Source organism: Propithecus coquereli, unplaced genomic scaffold (genome assembly GCF_000956105.1).
Source record: "Propithecus coquereli isolate 6110/MARCELLA unplaced genomic scaffold, Pcoq_1.0 Scaffold5, whole genome shotgun sequence".
NCBI classification, from domain to species: domain Eukaryota; kingdom Metazoa; phylum Chordata; class Mammalia; order Primates; family Indriidae; genus Propithecus; species Propithecus coquereli.
Window position 1 is genome coordinate 5,025,294 of NW_012150840.1, and position 11,003 is coordinate 5,036,296.

General features: G+C 37.2%; 1 protein-coding gene across 1 annotated transcript in view; it reads left to right on the plus strand.

Annotated features, from left to right (window-relative positions):
* SYNE2 (spectrin repeat containing, nuclear envelope 2) overlaps positions 1 to 11,003 on the plus strand; it is a 295,242-nt gene that overhangs the window by 163,558 nt on the left and 120,681 nt on the right. Inside the window, exons 52-55 of the mRNA XM_012656034.1 lie at positions 1,140 to 1,295; positions 3,787 to 3,927; positions 5,172 to 5,354; positions 6,143 to 6,280. Coding sequence (XP_012511488.1) covers positions 1,140 to 1,295; positions 3,787 to 3,927; positions 5,172 to 5,354; positions 6,143 to 6,280 — 618 coding nt within the window. The remainder of the gene's footprint in view (positions 1 to 1,139; positions 1,296 to 3,786; positions 3,928 to 5,171; positions 5,355 to 6,142; positions 6,281 to 11,003) is intronic.

Sequence of the window (11,003 nt, forward strand, 5' to 3'; positions counted from 1 at the left end):
CGCTTGAGCCCAGGAGTTTGAGGTTGCTGTGAGCTAGGATGACGCCACGGCACTCTAGCCCGGGCAACACAGTGAGACTCTGTCTCAAAAAAAAAAAGAGCATTTGGAAATTGATTCAAAAGTTGCCTGCTGTTGTTAACCAGAGCTTTTACATATTAATGTTGAAAAGGAAATTTATTCACAGAAGCAGTCTACATGGGGAGCTGTCTAAGTGTAGCTCTGAATTGAAGACCTGTCCTCCTGGGCTAGGTCTAGATGAAACAGGATGAAACTTGTTTTCTAACTTTCCCTCTCTAGATCTGTTCTCTGCTGAGGATTCTGAAAGGGAAAACAGTGACACTTCATGGAGTCATTTAAAATTGTAATCATTCTTTAGTGCGGTGACTCAGTCCATTAACACAAATAATGCTACTGGACAGCTACTGTAAAAAACAAAACAAACAACAAAAAAGCACCAGTAAAGTCAAGAAGTATTTTTCCACTTGATCTTTGGGAAACTTTCCCAAACAAACGAGTTTCTGCTTTATAATTACTGCAGGAGAAGGTAGATCAGATTTTGTTTCTAGGCCACAACCAATAGACTATTTGTTCAGGTTTCTTTTATCTCCTGAAACCTACATTCTTTGCATGGAACCAGAACCCTCCCTTTTGAAAGAAGTGGAGCTCTGCTGGGCTGTCTAATTACATGAAAGCAGACACTTCTTCTCTAAGCATGGGGCTTCTAGTGGCCTTGAATCATTGTGATGATAATGCAGGAAGAAGTAGAAATAGCAACAAGTTAACAACAACAAAAAACTTCTTTGAAACTTTTTGCTACTTGCAGCTTTTTAGATCAGGACTGCTACCGAGATACAATTAAATCCTAGAGGTACTTTAGAAGCAGGAGATGTTGTAATGTCTTTTCTCCACAATGGTGTGACACTATGAAGAGATATCGGGTTTAATTCTTACAAATTAGAAAGCATCATCTGACTAAACTGAGTATCTCTCAGGCTTAATCAACTTGTATCAATAGTGAGGTTTTGTCATGCAAAGTATCCCCCTTTAAATCATAAGGTTGTGCTGGAAAACTGCTTTCACTTTTTAGAGTTAAACTTTTCCCCTAGTCCTGTGAGTATTGAAACTCTTAATGTTTTTAGGAGCTTCAAAGCATTCTTAGGAAAGGAAAGCTAAGTTTTGAGAATATTATGGAAAAACTACGAATCAAGTATTCTGAAATGTACACCATAGTCCCTGCAGAGATTGAATACCAGGTGGAAGAATGCAGAAAAGCCTTAGAAGACGTAGATGAGAAGGTAATAATGTTTATACTAGTGTTATTATTTATGGAGTTGAATGAATATAAAAAAGCAAATGTCATTTAATGTCACATTTTCGTTTGTCAGGATTTCAGCTATGACTATTTTAATAGAGTTTAAGTGATGATTTTGTGTATTGAATACTCAGATAAAGATGCTCTAAATATGTGATATAAGATAACAGAATTAGGAATCTATATTTTTAATTGTTAAGATGCTTAGTTTTTCTTCTCTTGCATTTTAAAATAGTTATATGTTATCTTTCACTTGGCCTATTATTATTACATTTTACTGTACAACCATGTAATAATTCTGGGCATGACTAGTACTTTGCTTTAAAATATATTCCCTGAAAATTTTGAAATTACAACCAAGGGCAATAAGAATACAAATTTCACAACTCACTAGGAATAGCATTTAGCAACATACAGTGATTATCCAATGATGATGTTAACAGAATTCCCATAAAATGTGCCTGAGTAAATCTTTATACCTGAAAGTCCAGATTTAAGGAAATGGTGAGAAATATACTACTGGAGACATAAGAGCTTAGCTAGACAATTTTATCGGATTATAAAAAGGCAGCCCCTATCCAACAGTACAAAATTCTATTTGGTCTAGCATCCACAGAAGGATTTTTGTATTTTTTTTCCTGAAGCTTAGAGTACCCATAACTTGATAAATAAAATATATCTTAAGTAAACACACAAGAAATCAGATTTCAAGCTTAGTTGCTAGAATCTGTCATTAACTTCTATAACATATTTCTTAGGAAAATCTAGTCTGTGTAAAAAACACGTAAACTCCTGATATATATTTATAACAATTCTTTTTGATTTAATACACAAGAAAGCCTGTTAGGTACTTTCTCAAGGATCATGGTACTATTGATTTTAAGAGAGTACTAAATGTTTTGAGAGAAACTAAATGTTATTTTCCTGAATACATAATGTGAAATCCCTAACAAAGTAAAATAATAATCAAAATTAGTGTTTCAAATTCAAGATTGAAAATTTCTGCTATGAACTTGTATATTTGTAACAAACAGCAACTAATTTTGATTGTGTGATGGATCTAAAGGAAGTTCAAGGATCTGGGCGACAGAGTACCATTGTGTATAATTCAGATGGCTACTTACTTTTCCTATATCATGGCCAATCCTAATGTATCTAAGTGGTGGACATTTCCACCAGGAGAATAACTGCCCAAAATATCCTTAGGCTTTGTTTTGTAGTCATTTGTTACAGAGCCAGCAATAGTCAGCTAATACAGGACCAACGTGGGATTTTTTTTCCTAATAATCTTGACCGTGGTATGGTCTGTGGAATAAAAACATGCTATGAAAGTATCAATAGCCTGATGTTGTGAATAGAGTCTGGGATTTGTAATCTGGGGATTTAGGGGCTTCATGGGACAAGTTCAACTAGTGCCTTGACACATGACTGTAGCAAGTCACTTGGCCTTTATTTCTGCATCTGTGTGCTATCTACATAGGATGGTTTTAATCTCAATGGTTATACAGGTATAGTGGGATTTTTTTCCCTTAGAAAACTAAAAAGATGGGTGGGGAATCTGCTGCCCCAAGGCCATATGTGGCCCTCCAGATCCCCAAGTGTGGTCCCTTGACCAAATCCAAACTTCATAGAACAAATCGCTTTATTGAAAGGATTTTTTCTGTAAAATTTGAGTTCAGACAAAAGGCTGCACTCAAGGATCCAGAAGGCCACATGTGGCCCCAAGGCTGCAGGTTCCCCACCCCAATTTAGAGAAAGCCTTATCAACATAGCAAAACAAGAACACAAACTAATCAGGTATTTGGAAAATGATACATTTAACATTCATTCATTATCTTTCCTGGCACAGTTATTTTCTTAAGAAAATCTTTTAGATAAAAAAATTACACTGTTCAGCAGTTAGATTTCTAATCGCCGGGAAAACATCCACTAGAAACAGTCACCCAGAGAAAAATTAAGCTCTTTGCATCCTCAAGAAATAGCTACTTTTAGAAGGCTGTTTTACCAAAATGAGTATTATGGTAGGAATTAAATTTTTTTTTAAGTCAGATTGAGAGTAAGTTTGGTTTTATTGAAAACAGATCTGTGCAGAGGATTTTCTCATAAAAATGAAGAGATCATATAATAATTTCCCCCAGGAATTCTTTCATATCATTTGATCCATACGGGTATGTTTCAAATCATCCACTCAGTAATTTGGCCCAACACAGCACGTATCTGTAATGTATATATGGATTGCATTCAACAATTTTTTATTTTATTTTATTTTTAAGATTGGATTTAAAAGATCAGGTAAACACAGCTGCCATTTAGTAGTCTGCGAGTCTATACTCTCATTAATACAATAGCCAGTATGATTTGAAAGCTTCTTCCTCCAGCTCTTACAAGTAAAAGCAGAGTGATTGTCATTTGAACCTGTGAAGAGAGTGCAGGAAACCTCTCTAAGCCAAATGCCTCTTTGTCCTTTGTAACAGATAAGCAACGACGTCTTGAAGAGCTCACCATCATGTGTAATGAATAGAAAAATAGAAGACATTAACAATGGACTTCATAATGTTGAAAAGATGTTGCAGCAGAAAAGCAAAAATATTGAGAAAGCTCAAGAAATTCAAAAGGTAACATTTTAACTTTAACTCCCTTCGGCATTTGGTATTTCTGATCCATTCCCTGCCCCTGTTCATCAGTCATCACAAGGTGAGTTCTTGGAATTAACCTGAAGCACAGAGACCCTAAACCAGATCCACAGGGGCATAACCTCAGACACTTGATAGAGAAAGTTGTGCTTAAGAATCATTCTCAGTTTTTCCATGGTGGCCATACACCCAAACTCCTGAGAGCTTCTCATTGTGAACCAGCATTTTTATAAGTAAAGGAAGGTAAGGATCTCATCTTGGGAAGACTGATATAAAAATTAATTCAATAGGATATTAACAGCTTTTTTTAGACTGCCAAAGTAAAAATAAGGAAAATAAAAATTCCAAATTATTTCCCTTGTAAAATGTCTTGGGAAATAAAATCTTAGGTAAAACTAAATAAACATGATATTCTACTTCTTAACTTCCAAATAAATAAACTCTTGTATATGGAAAGGATTCTTTTCTAATCTACATTTTAAAGAAATATTCTATATAATTGGGGACTTTTAAAATAGGTCAGAATATGGCTCACTTTGGGATAAAATCTTGGAGTCTTAAGCAGAGGAACGTAAGTTAACCAGTTAGATTTTCCCACTTCTCAAAATTATGTTCTTAAGCAAATATTAAGTAAAAATTGAATATTTTACCTTTGAAATTTTCCTATGCCAAGTTCAGATTCACATCTAACCTATTGGTTTCTTGAGCCAACAGCAGTTGCTGCCATTAATGATATTAATACATGTGGCTAGAGCTTTCTGCCTCTTCATTAATCCTGAGTCAGCAGATATTTTTCTTTTGTCAGTTTTAATTTTATACTTACTAAAATTGCCTTCTAGATTAAGTACATATATATACCGGTCTAAATAGGTTCAAGTATTTCCCCAAGCCCTTTTCTAAATGTAATGTTTTCCTCGTTACTCTTGAAAGGTAAGGGCCATATTGACCTTGTTTGTGTCATTCATTTCTAGAAATGTCTGGGTCTTTCTGTTCCCCTGCAGCTTGTTTGTACTGAAGTGAATACAGTTGCAGTTAGGAGAGCTCAAGATAAATGTTTTTCAGTTTAGATCACAAATGGTTGCTGGATATAAATTAATAACTATGCCTTGATTTGTTTCTGTAATGTTTCAGTAGCATTTACAAATGCATATACTATATGAAAACTAGGAATTACCACCAGGAACTATGACATCTTCATCAAGTTGACTTAAGACTTCCTTTTCCAGAAAATGTGGGATGAGCTTGACCTCTGGCATTCCAAGCTAAATGAGCTGGATTCTGAAGTTCACGACATTGTTGAGCAGGACCCGGGACAGGCTCAAGAGTGGATGGATAACTTGATGATTCCTTTCCAGCAGTATCAGCAAGTGTCACAGAGAGCAGAATCTAGAACCTCGCAATTAAATAAGGTACAGCTGTGACACATGATAGCTGTTAATACATAGCATATGGTTGTACTGAGATGGGTTTAAAACAAAACAAAAAATATATTCAGAGGCAGCCGGTTTCCTTTGAATTGCCAGTTGCAGGACCTGAAGCTAGAGCCACACGGTAGGCTCACGTGGGCACTGAGGGGACAGATTTCAATGCTAAGTGCAGGCAGGAGGTCTGACTGGGCAGGCAGACCCAAGAACCCAAAAGTCACAAGTCCAGGCAAGCACTGGGCTCCCCAGTGGATGGATGAAGACCAGTAATGGGAATTTAGAGCAGGCGATCTCAGGTGTCCAGGAAGGGAGCCATGCATGGAAAGACTGTCATTTGGGGACAAAATACCCTCTCTACCCCTGTTCCAAATAGGCGCGGTGGTTGGGTGAGTTGTGTATGTGATCTAGCAAGAGTGAGGCAGCATCGAGTCTTAGAAGAACTATAGGATAAGGTCCTGAACAGGACAAAGCACAAGCCCAGTTTTCAGAATGAAGTGTAAAATGGGAACCAGTTGCGAGGCTGGCTGGAACTCTGGCGAGGCCTGTAGCGTTGGAGTAGAACTTCTTAAATCCTTTCCACCCATGGTTGGGATTAGTCTTAAAAGTTGGAAGGATCATAACATGGAGCGGGTGAGCAAGTGGCCCCAGACATGGGGAGCGCAGACCTGCGAGGCCTGACACCCCACTGACCGACACCAACTAACTCTTCGTTCAGGAGTCATTCAGCTCCAGGAAGAGGCACCGGCCTGAGTTTGTACGCATCTCTTTCACAGGCCACGCTAAAGATGGAGGAATATAGCGAGCTCCTGAAGAGCACTGAGGCTTGGATCGAAAGTACCAGTCGTTTGCTGGCCAATCCTACTGACTATGACTCTTCACGGAAACTGAGTCACCATGCCAGCACCCTCCAGGTCAGTGTTCTTTCGAGGTCTCTGTGAGTCACAGAATCCACGTAATGATTAGTGGCTTAGCTCATCGTCATGGTGCTTTTCCCCTTCCTTCCTGAAACACAGCCTTACCCCTAACCATGCCAATGGCAGAAGGAGGCACTAGACAGGGATTTTAGAGACCAGGATCTAGCTCTTTCCATCCTGATAACTACTTCATGACTTTTTGGGTAATTTAGTTTATCTTCTGTGGGCCTCAGTTTCCCCCATCTGTGAAGTAAGAAGCTGCCTGGATGGTGTTAATGGTTTTGGCAGCAGAATTTTAAGACGGCCCCCAGCATTCCCCTTCCCTGGTGTACGTGACTTGCGTAATCCCCTCCCCTTGAGTGTGGACGGGGATATGAATATGATGGGATACTTGCTTAGGTGTTACATGGCTAAGGTAATGGGGTGGTCACTCCCATAAGTACATGATTAACATGATTGCATGATTATAAAACTCCCTAGTACAGGTTTTTACATTTTCAGATTTGGGATATTCAACTGGTAAGTATAATACCAAAATTTCAAAATCAGAAAAAAACCCCAAATCTGAAACACTTCTGGTCCCAAGCATTTCAAATAAGAGCTACTCAGTCTGTAGCAGAGTATAAAGAGATTCTCCTGCTGGCTTGAAAAGTAAGCTGCCATGTTGTGAGAGGACCACAGGGCTAGGACATAAGGCAGCTTCTAGCCACCAACAGCCAGCAAGGAAATGGGGACCTCAGTCCTACCACTGAATTCTGCCAACAACCTGAGTGAACTTGGAAGAGAACCCTATGCTCCAGATAGCACTTGATTGCAGCCTTGTGACACCCTGTGCAGAGGACCCACCTAAACTATGCCTGGACTCCACGGACACTATGAGACAATAAATTTGTTTTGTTTTAAGCCATTAAGTTTGTAATAATTAGTTACACAGCAATAGAAAACAAATCCGTGGTTCCTTCCAGTTCTAACATGCCACGATGCCAAATTTCCTGTTATTTCTGGTAGTCCACAGGGGCCCCGTGTCTCCACACTAGCTTACAAAGATGAAACACATGAAAGTGTTTTCCTATTTGGGGCCATGACTGCAAGAAACTTCCAGATGCTGTGTACTGACTGAAGTTTTATTGGGAAGGAGTATTTCCCTTCTCTTACATTACTCTGTCTTGAGAAAGAATCCCTTAAGAAAAAATTTATGATAGTTTTTACAGAATGACATTTCAAAGATGATCTAGCTCCTCTTTATATCTTTAGAATAGCACAACTTGTTCCTTAGTGAGCTGCTGACTTCAGACCTCCCTGATGTTTGAGATTTGTTGGCACATTTTTTTCCTATGGTAACAATTATAAACATACTGCATTTTCACCCATTTTTTTTCTTTTCATTCTCCTGCTTGTGATTTCTTTTTCCTCCTCCCATTTGGGTTGGCTTTCCATGTCCCCAGAGTTTTTCATCTTTCTATTTTTAATTGCTTCCATGATTCACGATTTTTGAGGACTTTGCCAAGACAGAAGAAAAAAATGATGCGTTCTTTTCCTTAAATGCTTATGAGTTTAAAAAAAACTCTACCAAAGTGAGCTCAGGCAAAAGCAGCTGGGATTTTGCTACCTTCTGATGATAGACATGTAAAAATGTAAAATTATCTTTCAAACTGTTCTGGACATTGTAAGTTGCTGGACTTTGTTTATGAGTTAGAAGCGAGTAGAGGAAGTTGGGACAAGGGAAGATGCAGGTTTATTTCCCACAAAATGTATTCCTAGTAAATCTCCAAATGGGAAGGAAGTCCCAAATAACTAGCCCCATGTGAAATCGCTATTTTGTCCCTATGATGAAAATAGTTCTGCTTTTAGGATGTTCTTTTCCATTTTCTAGCGTTACCAGATATTTTTCAAATGACTCTTAAAGAAGGATCAAAACTCTCAACTAAGCTTTAAATGTTTGCTTTAATTGCACTCTAACTTTCTACCTGGATTGCATTTGTTAAAACAGGTTTTTATAACCTAAAGATGATGATTCCACAAATACTGTGACTGTGAGTAAGTCATTGAAACATAAATTGTCATTGAAAAAATAGGAAATTAACTTGTTTTTTTAATCAACTTCATTGAGGTATAATTTACATGTAGTAATATGTCCATGTTCAGTGTGCATGTAGGTGAATTTTGATAAAGGTGCGGTTGTGGAATTACCACCAACATCAATGTAAAGAACATTCCCATCATCCCAAAAAGTTTTCTCTTGCCCCTTTGCATTCAATTTCCTTTCATCCATCTGCAGCCCTAGGTAATCACCCACTCACTACTTACTCAGTATTACTCCAATTTTGCCTTTTCTAGAATATCATATAGAGAGAATCATACAGTATGTTATCTTGAGTCTGGCTTCTTTCACTTAGCGTGATGCTTTTGAGATTCATCCAGGTCGTTATATTCATCAATGCATAGTTCATTCTTTGATTGCCGAGTAGTGTTCCATTTACAGAAATAAGCAATTTGTTTATCCCTTCACTGGTTAATAGATATTTGGGTTGTTTCCTGTTTTGAGCTATGTATTAGCTATTGCTATGTGACAAATGACATTGAAAGTTAGCAGCTTAAAACAATAAACATTAATTATCTCATAGTTTCTGTAGGTCAGGAATCCGGGCATGGCTTGAGCATCTCTGGCTCAAGGTCTCTCATGAGAATGTAGCCAAGGTGTCCGCAAAGGCTGAGGGCTCATGTGAACGCTCCACTTGGGTGAGGGAAGAGATAGGATTCACTTCCAAGCTCGTTCGCAGGCCTGTTGGCAGGCCTCGGAAGGTCAGCTTCCATACACAGGCACGTGGCTGCCCTCAGCATAAACAATCTAACCGTGAGAATGTGCTCCCAAGACAGAAGCCACAGTCATCTTCTTGTTATCTAATCTTGGAAGTGACATCTCATCACTTCCGCCATATTTTATTAGAACTAAATCAGTAAGTCCAGCCTGCATCCAAGGGAGCCGATGATTAAGGGCATGAATACCAGGAGGTAGAGACATTAGGGGCCATCTTGGAGGCTGCCTACCACAGGCTGTTATGAGCAGAGCTGGTACGAAGATTTTTATACAAACCTTTGTGTGGACATACGTTTTCATTTCATTTCAATGGGTAACTACCTAAGAGTAGGATTTCGGACTTTCATGATAAATGTTTAACTGAATAAGAAACTGCCAAATTGTTTTCCAAAATGGCTGCAGTATTTTCTTTCCTTTTCACCAGCAATGTGAGTTCTAATTGCTCCATATTTTTGACAGCACTTAATATTGTCTGTCTTTTAAATTTTAGCCATTTTAGTGACTTGTAGTGGTATTTCATTGTGGTTTAAATGGCATTTCTCCAATGACTAATGATTTTGAGCATTTATTCATGTCTTTATTTGTCATTTGTACACTTCCTTTGTGAAATATCTATTTAAATTTTTTTTCTTTTTGCCTATCGTTTAATTGAGTTGTTTGTCTTATTACTGAGTTGTAAGTTATTTGTAAAACATCCTAAAAATCATTTCTTTGTTATGTATGTGATTTACAAATATTTTCTTCTGGTCTGTGGCTTGTCTGTTCATTCTCTTAACACTGTCTTTCAGAGAGCAAATATTATTAATTTGATGAAGTCCAGTTTATCAATATTTTATTTTATGAGTTATTCTTTTATGCTGCATTCTAAGAAATCTTTGCCTAACCCAAGGTTACAAAGATTTCCTCCTATGTTTTCTTCTAGAAATTTGATGGTTATAACTCTTATTTTTAGGTCTGTGACTCATTTCGTGTTCGTTGTTGTATAAGGTGTAAATCAAGGGCCAGGGGTTCTTTTTTTTCCATAGGAATATCCAATTGTTCCAACACCATTTATTGAAAAGACTCTTGCCATTGAATTACTTTGTCACCTTGTTGAAAATCAATTGACCTCATACATGTGGGTCTATTTTTGGATTCTCGCTTCTGTTCTATTGATCTATGTGTCTATTCTTTCACCAACATGACAGTCTTAATTACTACAGCTTTATAGTAATCCTTGAAATCAGGTAGCATAAATTCTACAACTTAGTTCTTTTTCAAGTTTGTTTTGGCTAATCTAGGTCTTTTGCATTTCCATATATATTTTAAAACAAGCTTGTCAATTTCTGTGTAGAGGTCTGTTAAACTTTTTAGTGGGATTGCATTAAATCTGTAGATCAATTTGGAGGAAAATTAATATCTCAGCCATATTGACTATTTGATTCAGGAACGTGATATATCTGTTTATTTATTCTGGTGTTCTTTAATTTTTCTGAGCAATGTTTTATAGTTTTCAGTGTACAGTTCTTATACGTATATTGTTAAATTTATCCCTAAGTATTTTGTGGGTTTTGGTGCTATTGTAAATGGTATATTGGTTAAAAAATAATAATAATAAGTGTTGGTTTTAAGTTTTATTTTCCTAAAAGTTCTCTCCTAGGATTTTGAATAAGACCAATATAAAATTCTGAATAACTTATTTTAGTGATGTATGACTAGAATTCTAGTTGCATAAGTATCTCATATCAGTTATTTATATAGACTTACCTGAAGTAGGCTGAACATTTCTATTAGCTGTCTGAGCTATTTTGAAATCTAAAGTTTGAAATTTAATACATATTTGAAAGGGGCTTATTATGAATAATAAAAGATTATTTTCTTACCCCTATTGCCATGAAAATTCCAGTGGCTTAGAAACTCTGG